The sequence below is a fragment of the Vipera ursinii genome (genome assembly GCF_947247035.1).
Source record: "Vipera ursinii genome assembly, chromosome: 4".
Lineage (NCBI taxonomy): Eukaryota > Metazoa > Chordata > Lepidosauria > Squamata > Viperidae > Vipera > Vipera ursinii.
Genome location: NC_139514.1, coordinates 1,038,554 through 1,066,044, shown reverse-complemented (window position 1 = coordinate 1,066,044; position 27,491 = coordinate 1,038,554). Strand labels below are relative to the sequence as shown.

Below are 27,491 nucleotides of genomic sequence, written 5' to 3'. Positions count from 1 at the left end.
TATTCTGACTGCTGGCTGCACAATTGAGAGCCGCTCAAAAGTGGAAATTTCTAAGTCGCTTTTCGTGGAATAATTGAGCTCCTGTCTGGTCTGTCGGTCGGAGGGAAAACGTGACGGAGAAAGTCTGGCTGCCGACTTCTCAGAAGGATGAATCACCTTTTTATCAGATTTGGGAAGATGGTAATGAGTTGCGCTAATAGTAATCGCTTTTATTGATAATTAAGGCTTGTACGTAACCCATGATTAAATGTTGAGATGTACTATTCTGGGCTGTTTAACTTGTAACCCTCAACTTGACAATCGCTCATTTAGCCACCAAAGTTATCAGAGCACTGAAAAAAAAGCAACAGGGCTCGTCCTCGCGCATACGACCACTGCAGCATCCCACAGCCAGGTGACCCAAATTCAGGTGCCTGGCATGTATTTATGACAGAAACATGAGACTAGTGGTCCTTCTGGTGCCTTCCAACTCTATCATTCATGACTGGCTGGGGAATTCTGGGAGTGGAAGTCCACACAACTTAAAATAGCCAAGGTTCGACACCTTGGCCCTACATAGTTCAGGATTTGAGGGGGGGGTGTCCATTTATCGATCCACCCACTCCAAGACACAGCAGATCTGCTGACATTATTGAGTGCCCAGAGGGCCCCTCCCTTGTGACTCTGGCTCCTCCTGAGATCATCGGGGCGTGATGGTTAATTAAGAAAAATTATAAAACTGCCGGTGACCGTGGGGCAGCTTACACAAGTAACACCTCAATACAGACCCAAATAACACCCCCCTCGCCCCCTGGTGACAAGCCCTTGTTGGGCTCCCCCACCCCCTGCGGTCCCCCTCCCCCCCTGGGCAGAACCAGGTTTTCAGGCCCTCTCAAAAGTGTGTCAATGTGGGGGGGTTAGTCTTATATCCACGGGGATGATGTTCCACAGGAAGGGAGCCACTACGGAGAAGGCCCTTCTTCTGGGTCCCATCAGATGGACCTCCTTAAGCGAAGGGACCCCCAACATTCCCCCTGCCTCCCCGCTCTGGTGGGTCAGGTGGATGTAACCGAGAAAAGTCGGCCCGGAACCAGGTGGGGCTTTGAAGGTGACAGCCAGCACCTTGAATTGGGACCCGGAAGCAAATTGGCAGCCAGTGCAGCCCCTGGAAGAGAGACGATCCATCTGCAGTCCTAGACGTGCACAAAACCACCCACCACGTTTTGAACCGATCAAAGTTTCTGGATGCTCTTCAAGGGCAGCCCCAGGTAGAGCGTATTGCAGCAGTCAAGACAGGAGCTGACTAGGGTGTGGGTGACCGTCAACGAGGATTGTTGGTCCGTGAATTCTGTGAAGATGATTATTTTAGGGGGGGGGCAGCTGGGGCGGGGGAGAGCCAAAAAAAAGACTCCATTAACCCCCATCCCCATTTTGTCTCTTGGGAAGCCTCCTTGCAGAGGGGAAAGGCTTTTTTTGGGGGGGGAACTGCCCCCTATCTGAAAAAAGGCACCTCCCATCCCAATGCCCCCTCCCCTTGTATTGCTACCAGCAGTGAGCCACTACGAGCAGCCAGCGCCCTCTGCTGGCCAGCAGCGGAACCGCGGATGGCAAGAAAAGAGCCGAAGTTGGTTTGAAGGCTATCAACAAACATCTGGATAGGGGTGCCATGCCTTGACCTGTCTAGTTTCTTTTGCCCAAGTTTTGTGGCTAAACCTCCTGTGGTTTCTTCGGTTTGGGGCTTGGTGCGGTGTATGAAGTCAAGCTTGCCATCAAGGCTTGTTCAGGGGACCGTGATGAATTACAATAATAGTTTATGGGTTGTTAAGAAAACTGCATTTGTGTTCGCAAGCAGGTCCCACTAGCAGCAGCAAAGTCACTGCTTTTTACAAATCAAAAAAGTGTGGTTTTGTTTTTAAGAAAGATTTCTTTGGGGACCAGAAACTCTTCCAAATGTCCCATTTCACGAAGCTTGACAGACAAGCTTGCTTCTCCAGGGATACTAATTTCTCACGTGTGGACATCAACCCCCAGAATTCTCCAGCTAGCCATGAATGGTAGGGTTGGAAGGGAGCAGAAGGATCACTTAATGCTTTGTCGCTCAACCTCGGCAACTTTAAGTTGGGTGGACTTCAATTCCCAGAATTCCCCAGCCAGCCACTGGATCAAACCCAAGTCTGCCCACCATGCAAGCTGGCTCTAAGCCTGTGTGAGACCCACCAAGCAGTCTGGAAAATGCCAGCCTGGAGAGGCCAGCTCCATGTTCCCCCCCCCTCCCAGTTGCCCCACCAAAATGGCCATGGAGGATAGGGCCCAGCCTCCGGAGGTGGAGAGGGGACTTGCCCACTGCAGTGCAGGAACTGGGCACATCCCAAACCCCTGTTAACACTGTTAACCACATTGTCTAGATGGCATCCAGTTGAGGCCCACGGCAGCAGTTGTGTTGTCAAAAGAAGGCATTTTGCCTGAAGATACTAAAGTGCCTTGGGTGTAGAAGTCATGAAGGCAATGGCATGCCAACCCAATCACGTGATGGGGATGTTGGTGATCCAGAAAAGAATGTGCAATGGACCCAGATGTTTCCACCACAGGTCCAACATCTAAAGTGAAATGTCTTGTCTTGGGTTTGTTCTCCTGCTTGAGCAGGGGCTGGACTAGAAGACCTCCAAGGTCCCTTCCAACTATTCTATTCTATTCTATTCTATTCTATTCTATTCTATTCTATTCTATTCTATTCTATTCTATTCTATTCTATTCTATTCTATTCTATTCTATTCTATTCTATTCTATATTTCCATTCTGTAATTCTATTCTATTCTATTCTATTCTGTATTTCTATTCTATTCTATTTTCTATTCTATTTTTTCTTCTATTCTGTTCTATTCTAATTCTGAACTCTATTCTATTCTGTATTTCTATTCTGCATTCTATTCTAATTCTCTAATTCTAATAATACTAATTCTAATAATTCTCATTCTCATTCTCATTCTACTCTTCGTGGAGTTGAGTTCTGGCTGAGGGTATTCCTCACCTGAACAGGTAAGGGACAAACATCCCAGAAAAAATCACCAAACTGGTCGTGGAAGACATTTATTCTCTTTAGGGGGCATTCTTGTGGTCAACATCAAGGTCAGCTTCCCATTCAAAGGAGGGCAGGCCATCACTAGAAGCTCCTGCAGATGCCCCTGGATGGCAGCTCTTGATGAACAGCTGCATCCCAGGGGACGCCACAGCCCCGTAGACTCCAGCGCCCACCTTGCGGATGTTGCCCAAAGTTCTTGGGAGCCCAGCGGCCCTGCCGCCCTTAGAGCGAGCCCAGGAGGGCTGAAGCGAGCAAGAGAGTCACGGCTGAGTGGAAGGCCAAGGTCTCTCCTGACGACGCGTAGTACCTGGCCACTGCTTCGTTGGGGTTGCCGTTGACGGGATCAAACCACATCTGGATGCAGCGTCCACTTCCCCGGGAAAAGTCGGTGTGTTTGTAAGAGTTGCTCCAGATTTTCTCGCACAAATCTTGGGGAGTCGGGAACACTCTCTTCATCTTCTGACACATTGCGCCCGCCGGACAACGGTTGATTTCTGGGACACAAAGGAGGAACAAGAGTTTAGGATCTCCTGCTTGAGCAGGGGGTTGGACTAGAAGGCCTCCAAGGCCCCTTCCAACTCTGTCGTTCTCTTAAAAGTTGGGAGGAACAAGGTTTCTTAGGGAAGGTGCCAAGCGGATTCCTGGCTGCTTGACGGAATTTAAACCCCTCCGTGCCAGCTAACGTGGGACAAAGCAGCCCACCAGCCCAGAGCTGGGAAAAAGGGGGCCCAGGTCCACTGTGTGGAAGAAGGATCTCCACCCCCTCCACAAACCCGCTGGGTCTTCAAAATTTAGTGGCACCCCTGGGTCCTCTGGGCAAAGGTCCCTGCCTTATTCCTCGGCAGCCTTTCCTACGTCAACGTTGGGGGAAGGGGCTCAGCCCAGCTAGGTGGCCGCTGATCCCCGTTCTTGGGGCCCGTGGCAAGGGGGGAGGGGGGAGGAGCAAGAAGAGGTGATTGAGCCCCCTGACTTGTGGTCCAGTTCCAGCCTTTGTGCCAGTTCTCCTTGCAGGTCAGGTCATCCTGGCAGTCCTCCCACCAGCCCTCGCAGTCTTCCCGGCACAGTGGCACGTCCAGGATCCTCTCTTTCCGCCAGCTCTCATCCGCCTGTGTGCAGAGGGGAACATCTGTAGCACGGGGTGGAAATGAGGGGTCCTGGGTGCTCTCTGAGCTGGGGGTGGGTTTCTTGCAGACGTTTCATGGCCCTGCTAGGTAATATCTGATCTCTGGGCTCTGGTGGAGCAGTGGGCTAATGCCTCCTTAAGTAACACCAGCTGCCTGCAATTAGTGCAGGTTCGCGTCCCACCAGGCTCAAGGTTGACTCAGCCTTCCATCCTTCCCAGGTAGGTAAAATGAGGACCCAGATGGTTGGGGGCAATTAAGCTGACTTTGTAATAATGCCGCTTGGGGTGTGTGTGAAAGCCCTAACAAGCAGGCATATACATAGAATGAAGGCTACTGCTAAGCTTGTAAGCCGCCCTGAGTCTTCGGAGAAGGGCGGGATATAAATGGGATTAAAATAAAAAAAAAAATAATATCATCAATGCTAGAAGGGAGCAGGAATTGAGGGGGAGGAGGAGATAAAAATGTCTGTGTGGTCCTTGGTACTGAGCTGGGTGGTTTTCTTGCAGACCTCTCATGGCCCAACTAGGGAATGTCATCAGTGCAGGAAGGAAGGAAGGAAGGGAGGGAGGGAGGGAGGGAGGGAGGAAGGAAGGAAGGAAGGAAGGAAGGAAGGAAGGAAGGAAGGAAGGAAGGAAGGAAGGAAGGAAGGAAGGAAGGGACTGTGGGGTCCCTGGTGCTCTCTGAGCTGTGTTGTTTTCTTGCAGATGTGTCATGACCCAACTAGGGAACATCATCAAGGAAGGAAGGAAGGAAGGAAGGAAGGAAGGAAGGAAGGAAGGAAGGAAGGAAGGAAGGAAGGAAGGAAAGACTGTGGGGTCCTTGGTGCTCTCTGAGCTGGGTGGTTTTCTTGCAGATGTTTCATGGCCCAACTAGGGAACATCATCAGTGCTGAAGGAGGAACGAGGAGGAGGAGGAAGGAAGAGGAGGAAGAGGAGGGAGGGAGGGAGGGGGGACTGTGCTCTCTGAGCTGGGTGGTTTTCCTGCAGATGCTCCATTACCCAAACTAGAGGACATCATAACCCAAACCAGCACTGACGATGTTCTCTAGTTTGGGTAGTGAAACATCTGCAAGAAAACCACCTAGCTCAGAGAGCCCCAAGGTCCCCCCTCCCCCGCACCTGTGAGCAGAAGGAAAAGATGGGGGGGTCCTCCCATTGCCTGGACTGACGGCTGGCCTAAAGCCAGCTCCATCCTGCTTTCCCCTAGATCTGTGGGGCCACCTCCCCCTAGAACCACAGGAGGCGTCCAACTGCCGCCAACTTGGGGGTCCAGGAACCCAAGTCCCCCCCCTCCACGATTCCACCTGACAGCTCTCGGCCTGGGGGAGTCAGGACCAAGCCCAGCCTGGCTGCCCACCTTGTTAATCCAGGGCCCCAAGTTGGGGGAGCATTCGTAGAGACAGGTGTCCTGAATGAAGTGCTTCTTGCATTTATCCGACATGATGCCGCAGTGGTTCCAGTCGAAATTGTACAGGTAGGAGGTATCTTCGTGGGCCCCTTGAGTTGTGTTGAGTGTGCAGCAGGCGTTGTCTTTCCAGGGGGAGCACTGGGGGAAGAGAAGCAAAGAGAGGGGCTGGATTGAGCCGAGACGGCTCTGATGTCCTCTTTAAGGTGGGGCCTCTTCTCCTAGAAGTTCTCGGGTTCCCACTACAAACCAGCAGCGTTCCCTGTCCAGCCAGGAGGATTTCCCCTGAAAGTGGAGCTGACTCGGGAAGATGGGACAGGTGGGCATCTGCAAAGGGGCTCTCCTGCTCTTGCTAAAGTTTTCTGCAGAACGAGGACTGCAGGTCCTCAAGCAACGTCCTTCAAGGCTGCAGGTGGGAACCTGTAAAACATCTGTCCGTTAAGCTACTGTAGGAAGTCAGCCCCGCAGAGAAAGAAAGATTAAAAGGGCAGACGAATATGTTTCCTCAAAGGATCTTAAAGAGGCAGAAAAGCATGCCCAGTTTTTCTTCATCACCCCAAGTCTCCCTCCCCCGAGCAGAAAGCAGCTCTGTAAAAAATGCAGATGTGATAATCCATTCAGGAAAGTTGAAGCTAGACGATTAAGAAGAGAAAGACACCTGAAATCTACATAGCCCACCCAAAGTCTAAGACAGGACATAATAGGATTAACCCACAGGTGCCAAAGGGTCACAGGTCAGAAGACATGGCACAGGAAATACAAAGCCTCAAACAGGAACAGGAAACAACTCCAAACACAAAAGGCTCCAGAGGGTATAAAAACCCACTCCCTACATGTGCTCACTCTCTCTTTTTTCTTCCAGAGCCATCTTCCTGTCTGGCTCTCCTCTCCAATAAACTGCAACCTTCTTCCTAAAGCAGTCACCATGTTGTTTATTCCCGGCTTAGACTGAACCACGATGAAGACTTTTCCTTCAGCAATTTGTTGAAGGAAAAGTCTTCATCAATACTTAAGATATCCTTCAATAGTTTTCAAAAATTCTTGCTTTTTCAAAAGTCAACTGGGCTTTTCTTGGTTTTACTCCTGGAAAATGTTTCACTCTTCTCGCGCAAGAAGCTTCTTCTGTTCTGGAGAAATTCTGAAGCTTCTTAGATGAGGAGAAAAACGTTTTTGAGGAGAAAAACCGAGGATGTCCAGCTGATTTTTGGAAAAAGCACCTTTGGGACAACCAGGACCGAGAATCTCCCGAGACGTGTGTGAACAAGGAAGTTTACACTCTCTTCCTGTCATCTCACAACGTACTCCGTTCTGCGCCTTCAGCCTCTAAGCTTCGGAGTTAAAAGCAGGGGTCTTCCAACTTTTGGCCCTTTGATGACTTGTGGACTTCAACTCCCAGAATTCCTCAGCCAGGAACGCGTACGGGTAATCCGACTTCCAACAGCTCATTTAGTGACCATTCAAAGTCACAATGGCACTGGAAAAAGCGACTTAGGACCATTTTTCACACGACCGTTGCAACATCCCCCCCCAGGTCACATGATCAAAATTCGGACACATGGGCAAGCGACTCATATCTACGATGGTTGCCGCGTCCCGGGGGGGGGGCAGGGGCGGTCACGTGGTCCCCTTTGGCGACCTTCCGACAAGTGAAATCAACGGGGAACACGGCTTCACTTAACAACCGTGTGAACTGCAGTGTTTCACTTAACATCACGGCCAAGAAAGGTCATAAAATGGGGTAAAAACTCAATGAACAAATTTTTTTCACTTAGCAACATAGATTTTGGGCCCAGTTGTGATCGTAAAGTCGAGGGCTACTTGCATATGGGCTGAGGAAATCTCTCTGGGTCAGCCCCTGGGCTTCTCAATTTGGACAGCTGTTTGAAATGGAATAGGGTTTCCTGCCTGAGCAGGGGGTTGGACTAGATGACCTCCAAGGTCCCTTCCAACTCTCTTCTTCTGTAAGGGTCTCCTGCCTGAGCAGGGGATTGGACTAGAGATGATCTCCAAGATCCTTTATTATTATTATTATTATTATTATTATTATTATTATTATTATTATTATTATTATTATTATTATTATCCCAGCGGTGGTGAGGTCTCCCCAGTGCCCCTTCGGCCCCGGCTCGCTACCTGTTCGTGCAGCTTATCCTCCGGGCCCGGCTTGCTCTTCTGGTGCTTGGCATCCATGCACACGTTGAGCATAGATTCCTGGGCAGTTGCCATCGCCAGGACCAACAGCAGCACCTGCCCCATGGCAAGCATCATCACCCTGCTGGGGGGGGGGGAAGGAAAGAGAGAGAAAGTTAGAGAGGAGGGGAGCCTGCTGGGGGTGGGAGGATTCCCTGACCCACACCGGGAATAGGGCATCCAGTTTTGGTCACCACGATATGAAAAAAGATGTTGGAGACTCTGGAAAGAGAGCAGAGAAGAGCAACAAAGATGATCAGGGGTCCGGAGGCTGAAACATACGAAGGACGGCTGCAGGAAGGGAGCATGTCCAGTTCAATGAAGAGAAGGACCAGGGGAGACGTGATAGCAGCCTTCCAACACTTGAGGGGGTCAGCCTATTTTCCCAAAGCCCCTGAAGGCAGGAGAAGAAGCAACGGATGGAAACTGACCAAGGACAGAAGCAACTAAACTATGTGTAGTTTAACAAAGAGAAGGGTGAGGGGTGACATGATAGCAGTGTGCCAGTCTCTCAGGGGCTGCCCCAAAGAAGAGGGAGTCAAGCTATTCTCCAAAGCGCCCGAAGGCTGGACAAGAAGCAACGGATGGAAACTAGTCAAGGAGAGAAGCAACCTGGAACTAAGGAGAAAAACTTCCTGACAGTGAGAACAATTAACCAGGGGAACCACCTGCCTCCAGAAGCTGTGAATGCTCCAACACTGGAAGTTTTTAAGAAGAGACTGGACAGCCATTTGTCTGAAATGGTATAGAGTTTCCTGCCTGAGCAGGGGGTTGGACTAGATGACCTCCAAGGTCCCTTCCAACGCTGTTATTCTGTTTTGGTCTCGACACCCAAACGTCTAAGATAGCAGAAATCCTAATCCTTTGAAGTTCTTTGAAATTATAGATGGGGGTGGTGGTGGCATACAGAAGAGGATTTCGCAAAGTCTCCACAGGACCAAGCTCCTTCCCCAGTTTGGATGGGGTTGGGTTTTGGGGTCTTTGCACCCTTCCCCCTCCCCCCCAGAACTTATTGACTGCACCCATCCTCTTTTCATTTTGGGGTGTAACAGATGTCAACGCTGCTCACATTGGATGTTCTTGCTTTGACAACAGATGGAAATGTAGCCATTTTTTCTTTCTCTTTTAGAGTTCATTGATGCTGGGAGGGGTGGATGTGAATGAGAATCCAGCCAGACATAACAACACTAAACGTAGCACGAGAATCAAGGTTACTGAGCCCACAGCTGATAAAGAATTGGCAGGCTGGAGAGCAAGCCTTCAAGCTATATGGGGGATGTGATTTATGACTGTTAATTGGAGGAGGGAATTGCACTTTGTTACTTTGTATGGTGGGGGGGATTTAGTTTCTGGTTTTGACTATGTAGTGCTGATACTTTGTTTCCTGAATAAAAGGTAGTTTAAGGTAAACAATGCCTTGACGTTCTTTTGAAGGGTTTCATCTGTCAGAACCATGACAACAGGCTGAAAAACTATCAGAGGATGGAAAAAGCTTCAACCTGAATTTCTTTTCAAGACCAAGGAAGACTATCATATCACAAAGCTATTATCTATTGATTACTAAAAGTTTCTTTAGGAGGGAGATGGGCAGTCTCTAAATGTGACATAAATATAAAATATCCAGGGGTTTTTTTTTTAAAAAAAGTCTGTAAATCTACCAACAAGGAACTGGAATATTTTTTTTTAAAAAAATAACCCCTTCCCCATCCCCAAACTACACAACTAGGAGCATTTTTTTAAAAAAAAGACTTGTTTAAACGCAAAGCATGTTGCAAAGCAAACATTAAATCTGAAACTTTACCAAAGAAATATTTGCATGTGTGGAGTTGAAGACTCTCAACGGAAATTTAAAAATGGAAAGCAAATATTAGTAAAAGAACGAGAGTTTCCAGTAATTAGGGCCTGTGGTGGTATGAATGGTTCCTAAATCCCATTTCTTCTTTATAATCTAAAAGGAAAACCGGGACTCAGATGCAGGTTGCCTCAAGCCATGATGTAATTAACCAAGTTGCATTAACCCATGATGCATTTAACCTGGTTTCCAGAACTAACCATAATTGGCAGAGAAGAAGCTGAGCAGATTCACCTGGCTGCTGGAGGGGCTCCCTTCCAGCAAATCATTGGCCTGCTGGGAAGGAGAGAGGGGACCCTCACCCCTATTATTTGGTGGGCAACAGGTTGGGGAATCAATTCCTTGGCTTACCACTCAATAAAAGTGGGTTTTTGCCTCCAAAGTCCCACCCCTGGATGATTGCTCAAGCTAACGGAGATGGGGAGATTAGGAAAAAAAACCCTTCTTCTCTAGAAGACTCTGGGAGATGGAAAGGAGGGGGGGGATTTATCTCTATCCCACCTTTGTAATGTTTATAAACAACTGAAGGCTATTTATATTTTGCACACTTTCCTCCTATTTCCCCACAACAGCCCCAGAGGTGGGTTGGTTGGGCTGAGAAATTGAGAAGGACCCAAAGTCAGCCAGCTGGCTTTGCTGCCTAAAGCAGGACTAGAACTCACATCTCCCAGCGTCTGCCAGCTTTCGGGCCTAAGACTTGAACTCACAGCCTCCCCCCTTTCAAGTCTGGTGGCTTAACCGTACAGAGACCAAACTGGGTCTCTGGAAAACTAACAACCATAGACCCCACTGGCTGATAAAGAGGCTTAATCTAGAACTTGGCCACTTCAACTCCCAGAATCCCCCAGCCAGCTTGCCAAGCCAAGACACACAAACACACCACATATGCCACAGCAATCTCTGTTAAGTAGAGACCCGAGGCTCTTCCCCACCCCACCCCACCCCTCCCCTCAGTTGGAGTCCTTTGATGGAGAAAAGGGCTGCCTGACCCAAGGTGCCTCTTACCTGTGTATGGGAGCTGCTGGTCAGAAACACCCTCCTTCCCGCTTTAATAGCCGAGGCTGGCCGGTTGCAGGTGGGGTCAGCACAGGTGAAGGGCCAGCTGCAGAGGGGGAAGATCAGAGGCCTGGGAGGACAAGAGCTGCAGCTGCCTCTCGCGCAGAGGGATCGGTCCAAAGATCAGGCAATCACTCCTTGGGCAAGGATCCAGTCTCCCGTCTTGGACTTTTCCCCCTGCCCTGCTCAGGGGTCATAAAGCAGGCAGGAGTCCTCTCCGGGGTAGGGGGGGAAGGGGGCTGCTTCCCACAACCCTCTCAGGTAGTCAACCCCTGTGATGGGCGTTGTAGTCCAGCAGACCTGGGGGTTATCAAAGGGGGAAGAACAGGATCTTGAGTTAAAACTGCAGGGGTTTCTACTCAGAGGAGTCCCAGGTGTGGGGAGGGGGTTGTGTAAGCTGCTTAATCAGGATTATTCTGGATCAAAAGCCGTAGTACTGTAATTACTCCCTTGTTAAGACTTCTATGGTCTATATAAGCAGATGTCATTAACATTAACAGCTCTCTCTCCACATAGTTGCTCGTGGAAACACCTTTTATCGTCTAAAAATACCTTTATTGCTTGTAGAGTAGGATACAACAGGTGGGGTGCGTTAAGATGATGTCTGAAGCATTCCCAAGGTATCTCCAAGGTCAGAAAATGGTAATACTCCCAGTGTCTGCACGTGTCTGCTATTGTCACATGTGAGCTGGTTAACGGAGGAGGAGGAGGAGGAGGAGAAGATTCTCCATGGACAAAGGAGGAGGAGGAGGAGGAGGGTCCATCCCAGAAAGGGGAGGGAAGAGGAAATACATGGTAGGGTAGGAGGGTCTGACTGCCCACATTGCAATTTCTCCCAAAGCAGCCACGTGGTGGCAGCACAAGGATAGCGGGGAACCCCCAGCAAAGGAGTCACCCTAGACTAGGGGTAGGCCACCTTGGCTCTTTTACGATTCATGGACTTCAACTCCCAGAATTCCTGAGCCAGCCTGGCTCAGCTTGGAAGCCTCTCCCTTTCCCCTCAACATGGCTGGCTGAGGAATTCTGGGAGTTGAAGTCCACCAGTCCTAAAAGAGCCAAGGTTGCCTACCCCTGCCCTAGGGGCTTGGCCTCCTCCTTTTTAACCTCACTTTCCTTTTTGCTGTTTATCAATCAAACACAAATGCCTCTTGGGCAAATCCAAAAAAGTTAATTCAGCAAAAAAGCCAAACCAACAACGTTCAATTGGTAAGGCAAAATTCAGTTTGTTCGGTGCGTAGACTAAGTCTGTCGAATTTACCCGATCAGAGTGGCTTGAAAAGCACTGCTTACAGTTAAGTTGTGGTTTGATCATCCAGCCAAGCATGGTTTATTCATTAAACCAGGATTAAACCAGGATGTAGCCAATTTCAATCTTACTCTTGAAAAAAATTCTTGCTGAGACATATTCAGGCCCACAGAAATAAGAAAGGCCATTTTTTTCAGTGTGGGTGTTATGTTTGTGTGAAAGCTTTGACCGATTAAAGCTATGATGGATGACAGAGATCAAAAGCTATGGGCCCCATCTAGAATAGAATAGAGCTGGAGGGGACCTTGGAGGTCTTCTAGTCCAGCCCCCTGCTTAAGAAGGAGAACCTATACCATTTCAGACAAGTGACTGTCCAGTCTCTTGTTAAAAACCTCCAGGGATGGAGCATTCACAACATCTGGAGGCAGCTTCTGTCCTCGTAGGATGTGTCCCAAAGATTGTAAGGAGGGAGGGAGGGAGGGAGGGAGGGAAAGAAGGAAGGGAGGAGGAAAGGAAGGAAGAAGAGAAAGGGAGGAAACTAGACAAGAGGAAAGAAAAAGGAAGGAAGGAAATAGAGAAGGAAGGAAACCAAATCAGAAAAAGGAATGATTTAAGATATCTGATTTTCTGACATGAAGTGGGTGAAAACTGTCAGGGGGAAAAACTTGGTAAAGATAAAAAAGACAGCACACCACAAGAAGTCTCACTTTAGGACCTAGAGGTTTATTGAATTTTAGAACAAAAAACATTATATATATATATATATATTCCAGAGCCCATCGCAAGGAGGACCAAATCCACAATCAATCAAGGGAGTGACAGCTGGTGATCAAATGGCACCCACCCCTTTTCAGTGTCACTCTTTCATACCTTAAAACCACAAAGCACATGACTTCGGAGATTCCAACAATAGCTAAATCAGTTCCTCGTTCTTTCTTCTGACCTCGATCGTTCCACATTACCCTCATAACACATGTCATTATGGAACCTACATACCAGTTTTATTTATTTTATTTTAATCCCATTTATATCCCGCCCTTCTCCGAAGACTCAGGGCGGCTTACAAGCTTAGCAGTAGCCTTCATTCTATGTATATGCCTGCTTATTAGGGCTTTCACACACACCCCAAGCGGCATTATTACAAAGTCAGCTTAATTGCCCCCAACAATCTGGGTCCTCATTTTACCTACCTCGGAAGGATGGAAGGCTGAGTCGACCTTGAGCCTGGTGGGACGCGAACCTGCACTAATTGCAGGCAGCTGGTGTTACTTAAGGAGGCATTAGCCCACTGCTCCACCAGTTCCCTAATTCCCCGTGTATTCGTTTCATATTCTAACTAAAGATATATGCAAGTTTGCAAAAGCATGCTGTTATGGAAAAAAAAGACACTCCATAGCTTTGGTTAAATATATTTCCACAGTAGGCATAAGGGCTCAACTTGATCAATACACTTGACTATTTTTCCCCAAGAGGGGCTTGAGCAGACGCAAGCAGGTATTAATAAAATTATTCTTCTTACAATACTTATGAGGAAATGAAGATGTAGCTTTAATTGCAGACCAAAGAGCTAAATTCTATATCAGAAATAATAGACTGAGGTCATCTAGGTTTTTCTAAGTGGGTAGAAAAATAGGAATCCACACCTGGGCAGGTTATGCTTCCTAAAAGAAGAATCAGAAGTGAATTTTGAGGAAAAAATATGTGATTCTCAACAACTACTTATTCAGTAGATAGATGATGGACAGATTAGACAGACAGACCCAATGCCACCACTCCTCTGCCCTTCATGCCCCCTGCCAACCAGTCAGTCCCTGACCTGCCAGCGAACCCACAGACAATAAAAAAAAAGAACACAACAGCTTTTCTGCTGATTCTGACATGTAGGCTGAGAATGACTTAAGATAAGAAGTTGGCAAACCTCAGCAACTTAATTAAATATGAAAATTCCTCACAACCGGAACAGGTTTCCTTCACCACTCAAGCCCATCATCCTTGACTCACAAAAGGCAACAGTTGCAGACAATCCTGTAGCAAGTTACATTTGCTCCCTACCGACCTGAAATGCCCTCTGACAATCCCTAGATTTTGGGGCCACGGTCAAGCCGGTTTCCCTAGCGACAAAAGAGGAATTTCTCTATAAAAACATAGCGGCCTTTTTTTTTCCTGTAGCCACCTTCCATTACTGTTTTGTTGTCAAATAAACTTCACCTTTTTTTTCTTTTATGCTTTTGAATAAACTTCCTGCTGGAGCAGGGGGCTCGACTAGAAGACCTCCAAGGTCACTCCCAGCTCTATTCTATTCAACCTCTGCTTCAGGCAACTGTCCTTTGTTTTCTTGGAAAATCTGACTCAGATCTGAACAGAATTTCTTCTGAGAGAGAGAGAGAGAGAGAATCAGAGACCAAGTACAGGTAATAACAACAATAATAATAGAGTTGGGAGGGACTTTGGAGGTCATCTAGTCCAACCCCCAAACCCTATACCATTTCAGACAAATGGCTGTCCAGTCTCTTCTTAAAAACTTCCAGTGTTGGAGCATTCACAACTTCTGGAGGCAGGTTGTTCCACTGACTAATTCAGGGGTCTTCAAACTTTTATGACTTGTGGACTTCAACTCCCAGAATTCCTCAGGCAGAGTGCCTGGCTGAGGAATTCTGGGAGTTGAAGTCCACAAGTCATAAAAGGACCAAGTTTGAAGACCCCTGGGCTAGTTGTTCTCACTGTCAGGAAGTTTCTCCTAAGTAGTCCTCAACTTATCACAATTAAGCCCAACATTTCTGTTGCTAAGCGAGACAGTTGTTAAGTGAGTGTTGCCCCATTTGATGACTTTTCTTCAGGGTTGCTGGGCCGGGCGGGCGGGCGGAGGCGGCCAGGTTGCAAAATCTCTTCTTCTTATTTTGAAATATTTTGCTTGGGAGAAGCACCTGGCTTTCTTGCGCAGGCGCACTGCGCGCTGCCCGGGCAGACGAGCCTCCGTTTGTGCGCACGCGCAGTGCCTACTTTGAAAGCCTTGGAGAGAAATCCCAAGAGCAAGGGTCTTCAAACTTGGCCCTTTTATGACTTGTGGACTTCAACTCCCAGAATTCCTCAGCCAGCATGGCTGGCTGAGGAATTCTGGGAGTTGAAGTCCACAAGTCATAAAAGGACCAAGTTTGAAGACCCCTGCCCAAGAGGGACGGCGCTTAAAAAGCACACGTGATTGGCAAGCTGCGGTGTCGCTCTAGGACGTAACAACTTTGTAATATCTCTTCGCGTTGAAAACCAGGGACCGGAAGTACCGTTTCAAAAGGCTTCCTAGAGCGACGGAGAAACTTCCGGCTCTGTTTTCCCACCTCCCCGGTCTCCAGCATCCTAAAAGAGTTCGCTTCCGGGTTGCGGCGGGAGCACTTCCGGTTGTGCTTCTCCCGGCTTTCAGCCTCCTCCGGTAGCAGGTGAGGCTCCCTCGGCGCCGGCGAATGCCCAGTTCGGGAAGCGACCGGAAGGCCCGCCTACGAATCCCGGAAGCTCCCGAGTGATTTGTGTTTGGGGCCGGCCTACCTCGCAGGGTTGTTGTTTCGGGGCAAATGAATGGGAGGAGCCTTCAGAAAGGCGCGGGGGCAGCTTGAAGGGGCGCCTGGACGGCCCGGGAAGACCCTCGAGCTGCTTGGAGGCGCTTTGACGCCCTTGTGGAGCCCCGAGTTGAAAGCTGGTTTTGAAAATTTTAACTTGAAATCCATTTATTTTATTTATTATGAAATTCATTTGCCATATCAAGCGATTCTGGGCGGCTACAGCATAGCAACGTTTTAAAAAAACACATTTAAAAACCATCAGATATAAAATGAGAAAGTAGATAAATTAAGACCATTGAATGAAATTGAGCCTGTTTCATTGATTACTTAATTAGATTTTTTAAAAAATCTCTCATTTATTACCATTATAAGTAAGTCCGGGCTGCTAATGTTCATAATCATCCTCCCTCCCTCCTCTTTTCCCCCACTACGACAATCCTGCGAGGTGGGCTGGTCTGAGAGACGGAGAAGGAGCGGGGGGCGGGGTTCCCATCTCGCAGGGAAAGGCTTTTCAGTCAAAGAAACGCCGCTTTTCCTTAAAAACAGAGGCTTTCCCATAAAGCTACCTCCCGCCACAATGAAATAAAAGCAGAAGCGACTCTTGCCATTAAATCAGTGCCGCCTTTTAGCAAATGGACCTTCTCCACCGCCTCCATCCATCCCATCTTCTTTTTCCTCCAGAAAGTGACCATTAAAAATAGCGTTTCTTGAGTTGGGCGGCTTAACCGTGGGTGGACTACAACTCCCAGAATTCCCCAGCCAGCTGGCTGGGGAATTCTGGGAGTTGAAGTCCACCCACGGTAAAGCCGCCCAACTCGAGAAACACAGATTTAAAACGAAAAAGTGCTCAATTTGCAGTTCTTGGCTTCCATAATTAAAGCACAGGGAGGCTTAATTGGCACCGGATCCGCAGGGGCCTGAATGGTGGGGATCCCTTCCTGACCACCCCCAACCCCAATGCTTTTTCCTCCTGTTTGAGGGTCTCTCATCAAGCCCCTCTTTCTGACCCCCAGGGAAGCCATGTCCACGCTCTTCCCTTCCCTCTTCCCGCGCGTCACCGAGGCTCTTTGGTTCAACTTGGACCGGCCTTGCGTGGATGAGAACGAACTGCAGCAGCAGGAGCAGCAGCACCAGGCCTGGGTGAGTGTGTGTGTGTGTGTGTGTGCGCACGCGCAACCACCATGCTTTTCTCCCCCCACCTTACGCCCCCAATGTTGCCCTGACATTGTGTTTCCTTCTGGCTTTTCTCTTCTCTGTAGCTGCAGAGCATAGCTGAAAAAGACAATAATTTGGTGCCAATTGGGAAACCAGCCTCGGAGGTAAGAGCCACTTCACTCCTGGTCGGAGGGGGGAAATCTTGTAGCTTTTTTAAAAAAATGTATTTAATATATAAAATGCAAAGAAAAATAGAAATAAGGGATTAGGGGAAGGAGAAAGGGAGGGGGGAAAGAAAATGTGAGGTACAAGGGGGGAAAAAGAAAGAAAAGGCGTTGGCTTTCTACTGTTTTTAGCAGAGTACAAGATTAAAAACATTCTAGCCTCAACTTATTGCTTTTACATCTTAGTATATAACTAGCCATTTCTATAACAACGTGTCTAATCGACAAAACCAAAGTCAAGATTTCATTTTTTCCCCGTCACAAGCACAAAATCCAGAAGTGATATCCAAGTAAAAAAACATGCTTAATGTCAGAATCCATTGGGTCCTGACACTTAAATATATTCTCCTCTTTGAATAAACTGATCAATTTAACCATTCCTGCTTTACAATGCTTTGGTAAGGCCACACCTGGAATACTGCATCCAGTTTTGGTCACCACGATGTAAAAAAGATGTCGAGACTCTAGAAAGGGTACAGAGAAGATGATTAGGGGGCTGGAGGCTAAAACATATAGGGAACGGTTGCTGGAATTGGGTATGTGTAGTTTAACGAAGAGAAGGGCGAGGGGTGACATGATAGCAGGGTTCCAGTATCTCAGGGGCTGCCCCAAAGAAGAGGGAGTCAAGCTATTCTCCAAAGTACCTGAAGGGAGGACAAGAAGCAACGGATGGAAACTAGGCAAGGAGAGAAGCAACCTGGAACTGAGGAGAAACTTCCTGACAGTTAGAACAATTAAGCAGTGGAACAACCTGCCTCCAGAAGCGGTGAATGCTCCAACACTGGAAGTTTTTAAGAAGAGACTGGACAGCCATTTGCCTGAAATGGTATAGGGTTTCCTGCCTGAGCAGGGGGTTGGACTAGATGACCTCCAAGGTCCCTTCCAACTTTATATTATTATTATTATTATTAATGTGTATTTCTGTTTGCGCCTAATAATCTTTATGAACTTTATAGGGTTTCTCTGCCTGAGCTGGGGGTTGGACTAGATGACCTCCAAGGTCCCTTCCAACCTTTATTATTATAAATAATAATGTTATAACTATTGCCATTTTTGTTAACGAGGTTCACTGTATTCTTTCAGATTCTTTGCCCTTGCAGGGAAAAATATTTTTTTTCTTTTACCCTCTTTTAAAATGCTACACTTCTCTTTACACACATTTCTCAAATCAAAACTTTCCTTTTTAAAAAATAAATATTTTATTAGTTTTCTACTTTTTTTTACAAACAAGTGCTTAATAAACAACTTGTTGAATGGGTCCATTAGTAATTCCGTGGTACGTATAAGTTTCTTCAAACTAAATCCAGTATTACATCATCCAATATCTCCTCTCTTCTTCCAGTAATAAACAAATATATCTTGGTCTGAAACTAAAAATGATTGGGATATTTTGAATACAGATAGGAAATTAAAACTGGGGGGGGGAGCGAAAATAGGATACTGATTGACTCAATGGATATTGAGTCAATATCCATTTGAGTCAAATGCACTCAAAGATACGTTTTGGTAAGAAAAGATATTTTAAACTGATTTCATTTCATTTATTTAGATTTATATACCGCCCTTTGCGAAGGACTCAGGGCAGTTTACAGGGCATTTAAAAGAAAATCAATACAAACGTTAAAACAAATTTAAAAAGATTAAATAAAACCCTGAGAAAAATAAAAAACCCAGTTAAAATTAAAATTAAAAAATTCTCAGCCTGGGCCAGAGAGCTCAAAGAGCCAGGTCTTCAGGTCGCGGCAAAATGAACGAAGGTCGGGGGCAGTCCTAAGCTCCGCAGGCAGCTGGTTCCACAGGGCAGGCGCACCCACTGAGAAGGCCCTACCCCTGGGTGTTACCCGCCAGCAATCTTTAACCAGCGGCACCCTGAGAAGACCCTCCCTGTGGGAGCGCACTGGACGAAGGGAGCTTGATGCCGGCAGCAGGTGTTCCCTCAAATATCCCGGACCCAAGACATTTAGGGCTTTATAGGTCATCACCAGCACCTTGACTCTCACCCGGAGGGCAACCGGGAGCCAATGCAGCTCGCGGAGTAGAGGTGTTACATGGGAGCATCGGGAAGCCCCCATCACCACTCGCGCGGCCGCATTCTGCACCAGCTGAAGCCTCCGAGTGGTCCTCAAGGGCAGCCCCATGTAGAGAGCGTTGCAGTAGTCTAAACGGGAGGTCACGAGCGCATGGGTGACTGTGCGTAGGGCATCTCGGTCCAGATAGGGTCGCAACTGGCGCACCAGGCGAACCTGGGCAAAAGCCCCCCTGGTCACGGCTCCTATGTGGTCTTCAAAATTGAGCCGGGAGTCCAGGAGGACGCCCAAGTTGCGAGCCCTATCAACTGATATCATTGATACCATCAGAAAACTGTAACAAATGCTGATATTCAACCGCATATCTTCTTAATAACAATAAGAATTGTATTTGCTTAATGTGGTGAAATCAAAACTTTCTAATACATCTTTCTAACTTCTTAATGTACTGGCTTTGAACTTTGGTATTCAATTTGGATCCTTTCCGCTACAGGGGGAATCTGTGACTTGACAGGTGGAAATTTGGAATAGTGGAGCTTTTAAATTCACCCATTGCAGAAATTGCAGGAGGAGTGAAACATCAGCTGTCTTAAGAGCATCTTTTCCCACGTACAAATATTATCAGGGGTAGTCCTCAACTTATAACCACCTCTGAGCCCCTTTGCTGAGCGAGACAATTCATTGAGTCTTGCCCCATTTTACGACTTTTCTTGCCAGAGTTGTGTAAGTGAATCGTCGTGGTTAGTCACACGGTTGTTAAAGGAATCCGGCTTCCCCCATTGGCTTAGCTTGTCAAAAGGTCGCAAAAAGGGGGATCGCATTGACACTGCAGCAGCCGTCATAAATGCGAGTCAGCTGCCAAGCATCAGAATTTTGATCCCGTGAGCACGGGGATGCTGCAGTGGTCATAAGTGTGAAAAACGGCCGCAGGTCACTTTCTTCAGTGTTGTTGTAACCTGAGAGGGTCACTAAGCCAAAGGTTGTAAATTGAGGACTACCTGCCAAAGGCTTAAAACCTGGTTCTGCTGGCTGGCTGGGTTCCCCGTTGGGGTGGCTGGAGGGGGCAGAGAGAAGGTCCCCCCACCTCCCTGTCGATTGTTTGGATTTTGTTTTCTGGAATTCCAAGCTGGCCGTGGCAAAGAGGCGATAGCAGTAGCAAGAGCCCTTCGGCTTATATAGCGCTTCACAGTGCTTTACAGCCCTCTCTGAGCGGCTTACAAATGTCAGCGTATCACCCCCAACCATCTGGGTCCTCATTGGCTCAACCTCGGAAGGACGGAAGGCTGAGTCCACCTTGAACCAGTCAGGTTCCTTTCCCCTTAGCAACAGCCCTTAGACTTATATACCGCTTCGCAGTGCTTTACAGCCCTCTCTAAGCAGTTTACAGAGTCAGCCTATTGCCCCCCCCCAAAAAAAATCTGGGTCCTCATTTGACTGGCTTTGGAAGGCCGAGTTGACCCAGAGCCGGTCGGGATCGAACTGCTGGCCGTAGGAACGCAGAGCCGGCCTGCAATGCCGCCTTCCGCCCGCTGCGACCTGGGGCTCTGACGCTGGCCGCCTCTCCGCTTTGCCTTAGCAGACTTACGACGAGGAGGAGGAAGAGGATGACGAGGATGACGAGGACAGCGAGGAGGACTCCGAGGACGATGAGGACATGCAGGACATGGATGAGATGAACGACTACAACGAGTCTCCCGACGACGGCGAGATTAACGAGGTTGGGCTGCTTAGAATTTGTCCCGCTTTACGGCCTGCTTAGAAGCCCAGGGCGTCCTGCGGGACGAGGACCCCCCTGGCTCTGGTGGACATTCGGGGCTAGGCAAAGATAAACAGCCCAAATGTGTTTTTATTTATTTATCTATCAATTATTTGTGTCCCCCTTTCTTATTTTTACCAGTAACTAAGGTAGTAATCTCCAATACACAATTGTCTTCCTATTTTCCCCACAACAACAACCTCCCTGTGAGGTGGGATGGGGTGAGAGAGAGACTGGACCAAAGTCACCCAGCTGGCTTTCATGGCTAAGGTGGGACTAGAACTCACCGTCACCTGGTGATTGGACCAAAGTCACCCAGGTGGCTTTCTTGCCCAAGGCGGGACTAGAACTCACCATCTCCTGGTGATTGGCCCATTCCTGAGGTTATGAGTGCAGGAAGTGCTAGAGAGGCAGAATCGGGCAGAGTTTGCTGTCTGCTAGGGGCAGAGCTGGGGGTCTGTAGCAAGGGTTGCTCTAAGACTTGGGAGACTGGGACTTCAACTCCTAGAATTCCCCTTGGTTAGGGAATTCTGGGAATCGAAGTCCACAAGTCTCCAAGTGGCCCAGCTTGGAGACCCCTGTCCTACAGAGTCGCCTTGCAGCAGCAATGTTCTCCTCCTGAGGGTCCCTCTGCTTTCTCCCTCCCCCCCTCCAGGTGGACATGGAGGGCGCAGAACCGGACCAGGATCAGTGGATGATCTAGACGCCGTGAGAAACACAGGCTGCGACGAAGGTCAGTCTGCGGATGCCGAAGAGGTCCCTGCGCCTGGCTGCTTGCGCCCACGCTGACATGGCCGTCCTGTGCCCGCCATGACTCCGTGCCGGGAGGGTGGCTGACTGCCTGCCCGCTGCCCCACGGGCTGACCTCCTGCCCTGCTTGGCTGAGCCGTTGAGCAGCGTGAAAGCCTCGAGGACGGAGCCTGCGTCTGCCGCAGCAGGCCAAGGGCTGGGCTGTCTCTCATTCTGTCAGTCGGTGGGCTTTCTGCTGACCGGAGGAGCTATTTTGTAAATAATTAAATAAATATTTCTTTTTTTTTACTCAACCTCTGCTGTTCTGAATCTCCCTCAGGAATAGCACATACCACCACAGTGCAGCCCAAAATATCTGTGGCTCAGCGAGACAGTTTTTTAAAATGAGTTTTGCCTCATTTTACGACCTTTCTTGCCATGGTTGTTAAGCGAAACACTGCGGTTGTTAAGCGAGCAACACGGTTGTTAAGTGAATCTGGCTTCCCCTGTAGACTTTTCTTGTCAGAAGGTCGCAAAAGGGGATCACGTAACCCCGGGACGCTGTGTCCGTCATAAATACGAGCCAGTTGCCGAGCCTCCGAATGTTGATCACGTGACCACGGGGGATGCTGCAGCCTTTCGTTTAATGACCGTTCTGAGTTAAAACAGCACTGGAAAAAATAACGAGGGAACATTTTGCAACCCATTGCAGGATCCCCTACTCGGGGTCTATTTCCATTCGTGAAAGTGGGGCTGGGGGCTACTGCCGGGAGATGCAACGCCTAGGACAGGGGTCAGCAACCTCGGCTCTTTTATGACTCGTGGACTTCAACTCCCAGAATTCCTGAGCCTGGCTCAGGAATTCTGGGAGTTGAAGTCCACGAGTCATAAAAGAGCCGAGGTTGCCGACCCCTGGCCTAGGAGAATTGGTGCTCTGTAAATATTTAATTTTAGCGTTTAAACCGGTTTCTGGCTAGAACTGAACGACACAACTGAAAGTGTCACACGATAAAGCTGACAGCACAAACCACAAATCGAAGCAACGCCGAAGGGAACCACAAACAAATATTCCACAACATCTGAGAATTGATAACACAAGCCCTGGGGTCTCCAGTCTTGGCAACTTTTAAGACTTGTGGACTTCAACTCCCAGAAGTCTCCAACCAGAGGCTTCAAACTATGCCGGACACAGATTTTTTTTTTTACTCTGTTGGGCAATTCAATTGCTCCATTTCTCCCAGACTAAGGGATCTTCCTCTCCTCCCTGCCCCTCACTCCAAATCAGGGGTAGGCAACCTTGGCTCTTTTATGACTCGTGGACTTCAACTCCCAGAATTCCTCAGCCAGCTGGCTGAGGTATTCTGGGAGTTGAAGTCCACGAGTCATAAAAGAGCCAAGGTTGCCTACTCCTGCTCCAGACCCACGTAGGTCAGCTGGGCCATGCCATCGGGGATCCCCCGGAAATACTGGAGGCTGGTCCGGTGGACCCTCCACTTGTACTTCCCACAGGCCTTGGCGTACTGGAGGAAGTGCGGGGCGCCGGGGAAGATGACGTTGTCCGCCAGGATGGTGGCCCCTGGCTGGAGGAGGCCGTGGTCTTCCAGCAGCTGCAGGTCGCGGAGGTAGCAGCGCTTCCAGTGGTGCATGACCACCAGGTGGACCTCCGACAGCAGAAAGGTCTCCTTGAGTAGGGGGATGACCTCCTCGGAGGGGCCCACGATGAGTTCCACCTGCACGGGAGAAGAAAGGTGAGTCCCTCGGAACGGTTCCCGGGGGGGGGGGGGAGAAGTCCGAAGGATCTCTGCAGCTCCCTTGGAATCCACGTTCTTGGAAACCAAATGGGGAGAGGGGGTCGGGCACCTGGTCAAGAAAGGCACCTATCTCCAAGGTGCCCTGAAAAAGGGGGTGGGCCAGGAGACCAGCTTCAGGTCCCTCAGCCATGGGAAGCAGTTGGGTGGCTCTGGAGAAGTCTACTTCCCAGGCTGGCTGTGGAAGAAGAATGTGGGGTCCTTGGTGCTCCCTGAGCTGGGTGGTTCTTTTCTGGCAGACGTTTCATGGCCCAACTAGGGAACCTCATTAGGGCTAGAAGGGAGGAGGGTTTGCAGAGAGGAGGAGGAGGAGGAGGAGGACTGTGGGGTCTTTGGTACTCTCTGAGCTTAGTTATTTTCTTGCAGACTTTTTATGACCCAACTAGAGTGTGTGTGTGTGTGTGTGTGTGTATCATCAGTGCTAGAAGGGAGTGGTTGAGCAATCTCAAGCAGAAAACAATGCCCTAATCAAGGAGCTGAGTTGATGTTCACAAGTCTTAAAGTCGCCAAGGTTGGAGACCCCTGGGCTAAATTGTCAATTCTCAGATATTCTGGATTATCCTTGTGTGACCTTTTTCTTTGCTAAATGGCTGGTTTGGCCTGGCACTTACCAGAACACCTGCCCTTCGTTGGCCAGGGCAGGGGTCTCCAACCTTGGCGACTTTAAGCCTTGATTATCGCTCCCACCCACCAGCCAATACTAGCCTCGCTCGAGGAGACCCGCAGCAGAGCCCAGGATCGCTCACCGTGTCATCGTCAAAGCCAGCCAGCCGAATCGCCTTCTCCGCCACCGATGCCTTGCGCACGTCCATCTCCACGGTGTACAACCGGGCGCCCAACGGCAGCGTCTGCGCCATGAGGATGGAGGCGTAGCCACAGTAGGTGCCCAGCTCCAGTGCTGTGAGGGGAGCCTGCTGGTAGATCAGACGCTCCAGGATCTTTGCTAGGCGCCCAAGAAAGGCCGAAGGGGAAAGGTGAATGAACGCCGGAAGGAGAGCAGCTTCGGAATATACAGAGTGACAGAATTGGAGTGGACCTTGGAGGTCATCTAGTCCAACCCCCTGCTCAAGCAGGAGACCCTCTACCATTCCAGACAAATGGTTGTCCAGTCTCTCCTTAAAAACCTCCAGGGATGGAGCAACCAAAACTTCTGGAGGCAACTTCCCTTCCACTGGTTCCCCCCCCCTCAATATTTTTATTCAGAAGGTTAGATAACGCTAGCACTTATCTACCGCTCCACAGTGCTTTACAGCCCCCTCTGAGCGGTTTACACAGTCAGCCTGTTGACCCCCAACAATCCGGCTCCTCATTTTACCCATCTGGGAAGGACAGGAGGCTGAGCCAACCTTGAGCCGGTCAGGATCGAACTCATGGCTGTGGGCCGTTGGGCTGCAATATTGCATTGTAACCATTGCACCACCACAGAAGGAAGAAGGAAGGAAGGAAGGAAGGAAGGAAGGAAGGAAGGAAGGAAGGAAGGAAGGAAGGAAGGAAGGGAGGGAGGGAGGGGGAGAGGGAGGGGGAGGGAAGGAAGGACGGAAGGAAGGAAGGAAGGAAGGAAGGAAGGAAGGAAGGAAGGAAGGAAGGAAGAAGGAAGAAAGGAAGGGAGGGAGAGAGGGAGGGAGGGGGAGGGAAGGAAAGAAGGAAGGGAAGGAAGGAAGGAGGGAGGGAAGGAAGGAAGGGAGGGAAGGAAGGAAGGAGGGAGGGAGGGAGGGAAGGAAAGAAGGAAGGAAGGGAGGGAGGCAGGGAAGGAAGGGAGGGAAAGAAGGAATAGCAGTAGTAATAACAATAGCAATAGCCCTTAGACTTAAGAGAAATTTAATAAATGAAAAATAAAATAAAAATGAGAGGCTAAGTTCTCATGTCAAGCTCGGCTTTTATGGATCAGCCATTTGTTGCATAACATTGTAGGTCATAAACCATAATTTACAGGGTTGGGTTTACAGAACCCAGAGCTATTTGCTTAGTCATCGTTTATTGAATGATCCAATCACGATTGGCTGGATTCCCATGTTAAGCCATAAATCGTGGTTTACCAGACACCATAGCAGGTCAATGCTTCACACTAAAGATAAAGGCAGTTCAGATTTAGGCATGATAGGTTCTTGTCAAGCCAGTGATGACAGCTTAAGCCAGGGGTCTTCAAACGTAGCCCTTTGATGACTTGTGGACTTCAACTCCCAGAATTCCTCAGCCAGGCCCGCATGCCTGGCTGAGGAATTCTGGGAGTTGAAGTCCACCAGTCATGAAGGGGCCGGGTTTGAAGACCCCTGGCTTAACCTATTGGATCCCCACTCAGCACAGGACCCGCCAGGGAGTCATGCTGCATTTTACCAACAAGCTGACTTTAGGATGTTGTGTGAACCCAGACAGGTGCCTGGGAGGCTCTCTGGATTGCCCACCTTTCTGGGGTCCCAGGTTGCTGAGATACTCGCAGTTGTAGCTCCAGTGGTCGAAGGTCTCCAGGATGTGCAGAGGATCTCCGGGGATGGCGTGGGTCAGGAGGTAACGGAAGGCCCTCTCTTCCCGGGGGATGCCGGTCAGGTAGTCCCGCAGCCTCCGAAGCACCACCGCTCGGTAGAAGAGCAGGAAGTAATGGCGGTAGCGGATGAGCAGGGTGACCACGAAGGGCACGAAGGCCAGGGCGATGGCTGGAGAGACCATGGGGACACTCGGGAGGGCTGGGAGGGCGAGAAGACCAGATGGACATGGACAGTGAGAGAGAGCGAAGCCCCTCTGCTCGGTCCCCCACTCTCCTTTTTAAGGGACAACTCGCTCCCACCTCTTCCTAGGAAGCCATGTTTGTGTTGAAAACTGGTCGACACGGACAATTCTAATTCTGATCAATTATTTAATTGCTTCTAATGATCTAGCCCAGTGGTCCCCAACCTTTCCTATACCCCGCACCCCTAGAACGCTTTCGACATCTTCTTGCACCCCTTGCAAAGACACCAGAAGGATGAACCACCAGAAGCCTCCGATGCTGGTTTTGTGCCAATGTGGGCAGCCAGCCGTCCGCTGACCTGCCACTATTTGGCGTGCCTGAAAGGACCGTGACCATCTAGGGCAGGGCTCTTCAAACTTGGCGACTTGAAGACTTGTGGACTTCAACTCCCAGAAATCCCGGTGATGAATTATGCATAGACACTATGGTTTTGAAAACCCAACTTTTCACACCCCCTTGGAATATCATCTCGCACCCCTGGCTGGGAACCCTTGATCTAGGCTAATGAAGAGAAGAGATGGGGGCATGACATGGTAACTGTCCACCAATATCTGAGGGGCTGCCCCAAAGAAGGTGGGGTGGGGTGTCAACCTATTCTCCAAAGCCCCTGAAGGCAGGACAAGAAGCAAGGGATGGAAAGTAATCAAGGAGAGAAGCAACCTGGAACTAAGGAGAAACTTCCTGACAGTGAGGACTGTTAACCAGTGGAACAGCTTGCCACCAGAAGAGACTGGACAGCCCTACACAGAATAACGGAGTTGGAAGGGACCTCGGAGGTATTCTAGTCCACCCTCCCTGCTGAAGCCGGAGACCCTATAGTACCATTTCTGACAAATGACTGTCCAGTTTCTTCTTAAAAGCCTCCAGTGAAAGCAAGCCGTTCCACTGGTTAATTCTTCTCACTGTTGGGCAATTCCGCTTTAGGTCCAGGTTGCTTCTGTCCTTGATTAGTTTCCATCTGCTGCTTCTTGTCCTGCCTGCAGGTGCTTTGGAGAATATCTTGGACCACCCCCCCTCTTCTTTATATTGATATTGAAAGGCCGCTGTTATGTATTGGGCTCAATGGTATGGGTTGCTGGAGCAGCTAACGGCTCTCCAGCAACCCAGACTACAAATCTCCAGTGCTGCTATTGGCTGTCCCTGGGTGGCAATGGTTGCTTCAAACCTATTGGTTGCCACCTAGGGGCTAGACTATATATTGCGGCTAGTTACAGCCCAATTCTCAGTTCAGATCTTGCAAGCAATAAACCATGAGTTTTCCTGAACTCACTTGCCTCGTCTTCATTCCTGCGCCAAAGAACCCGCTACACAACAGCCGCTATCTTGTCACCCCTAATCCTTCGCGTCCTGATCTGACTGCCAGCCCAAGAGGTGGGCAGCCATTTGTCCTTGGTGGTCCAGGGGTCTTTTCACCCCACTGCATGGTCCGGAAAGCCTTCGATTTGCTCTCCCAGGACCTCGGAGGGAAGTCAGGCAATTGCTGGTGGGGCATGTGGACATCAGTTTGAGGCCAGTTGCCTCTTTCTCCAAGGATTTGGGGCGACTGAAGTCAGCCGGTCACGGTGAAAAACCCTACGTTGGGGAAG

General features: G+C 49.2%; 3 protein-coding genes across 5 annotated transcripts; 1 reads left to right on the top strand and 2 right to left on the bottom strand.

Annotated features, from left to right (window-relative positions):
* Nucleotides 1-3,058: 3,058 nt before the first annotated feature.
* FOLR2 (folate receptor beta) lies at nt 3,059-12,346 on the bottom strand. 2 transcript variants are annotated; one of them, XM_083362183.1, is made up of 7 exons: nt 12,323-12,346; nt 11,237-11,352; nt 10,634-10,984; nt 7,720-7,858; nt 5,539-5,727; nt 4,029-4,164; nt 3,059-3,552 (listed from the first exon to the last, which is right to left on the bottom strand). In XM_083362183.1, the coding sequence occupies exons 4-7, from the start codon at nt 7,852-7,854 to the stop codon at nt 3,281-3,283; spliced, it is 732 nt and encodes a 243-aa protein (XP_083218309.1). In that variant the 5' UTR covers nt 7,855-7,858; nt 10,634-10,984; nt 11,237-11,352; nt 12,323-12,346; the 3' UTR covers nt 3,059-3,280. The 2 variants fall into 2 exon arrangements, with proteins under 2 accessions (XP_083218309.1, XP_083218308.1); XM_083362182.1 differs by lacking the exon at nt 12,323-12,346 and having other exon boundaries at nt 11,237-11,676.
* A 2,965-nt stretch (nt 12,347-15,311) lies between these two features.
* Nucleotides 15,312-21,686, top strand: ANAPC15 (anaphase promoting complex subunit 15). Of its 2 annotated transcripts, none has more exons than XM_083362794.1 (5): nt 15,312-15,361; nt 16,495-16,621; nt 16,741-16,800; nt 20,467-20,604; nt 21,299-21,686. In XM_083362794.1, the coding sequence occupies exons 2-5, from the start codon at nt 16,502-16,504 to the stop codon at nt 21,344-21,346; spliced, it is 366 nt and encodes a 121-aa protein (XP_083218920.1). In that variant the 5' UTR covers nt 15,312-15,361; nt 16,495-16,501; the 3' UTR covers nt 21,347-21,686. The 2 variants fall into 2 exon arrangements, with proteins under 2 accessions (XP_083218920.1, XP_083218919.1); XM_083362793.1 differs by having other exon boundaries at nt 20,464-20,604.
* Nucleotides 21,687-22,775: 1,089 nt separating this feature from the next.
* TOMT (transmembrane O-methyltransferase) lies at nt 22,776-25,844 on the bottom strand (the record flags this gene model as incomplete). The annotated part of the gene is made up of 3 exons (XM_083362584.1): nt 22,776-23,102; nt 23,927-24,123; nt 25,583-25,844. The coding sequence occupies 3 exons, from the start codon at nt 25,842-25,844 to the stop codon at nt 22,776-22,778; spliced, it is 786 nt and encodes a 261-aa protein (XP_083218710.1).
* Nucleotides 25,845-27,491: the final 1,647 nt, after the last annotated feature.

Bases quoted from the DNA above. Each gene is read 5' to 3' on its own strand.
- ANAPC15 (XM_083362793.1), top strand. From the start codon at position 16,502: ATGTCCACGCTCTTCCCTTCCCTCTTCCCGCGCGTCACCGAGGCTCTT. The intron at 16,622-16,740 runs GTGAGTGTGTGT...TCTTCTCTGTAG, and splicing joins AGCAGCAGCACCAGGCCTGG to CTGCAGAGCATAGCTGAAAA. The intron at 20,605-21,298 runs GTTGGGCTGCTT...CCCCCCCTCCAG, and splicing joins ACGACGGCGAGATTAACGAG to GTGGACATGGAGGGCGCAGA.
- FOLR2 (XM_083362183.1), bottom strand. From the start codon at position 7,854: ATGATGCTTGCCATGGGGCAGGTGCTGCTGTTGGTCCTGGCGATGGCA. The intron at 5,728-7,719 runs GTAGCGAGCCGG...CTCTTCCCCCAG, and splicing joins AGGATAAGCTGCACGAACAG to TGCTCCCCCTGGAAAGACAA. The intron at 4,165-5,538 runs GTGGGCAGCCAG...CTCTGCACACAG, and splicing joins TGGGGCCCTGGATTAACAAG to GCGGATGAGAGCTGGCGGAA.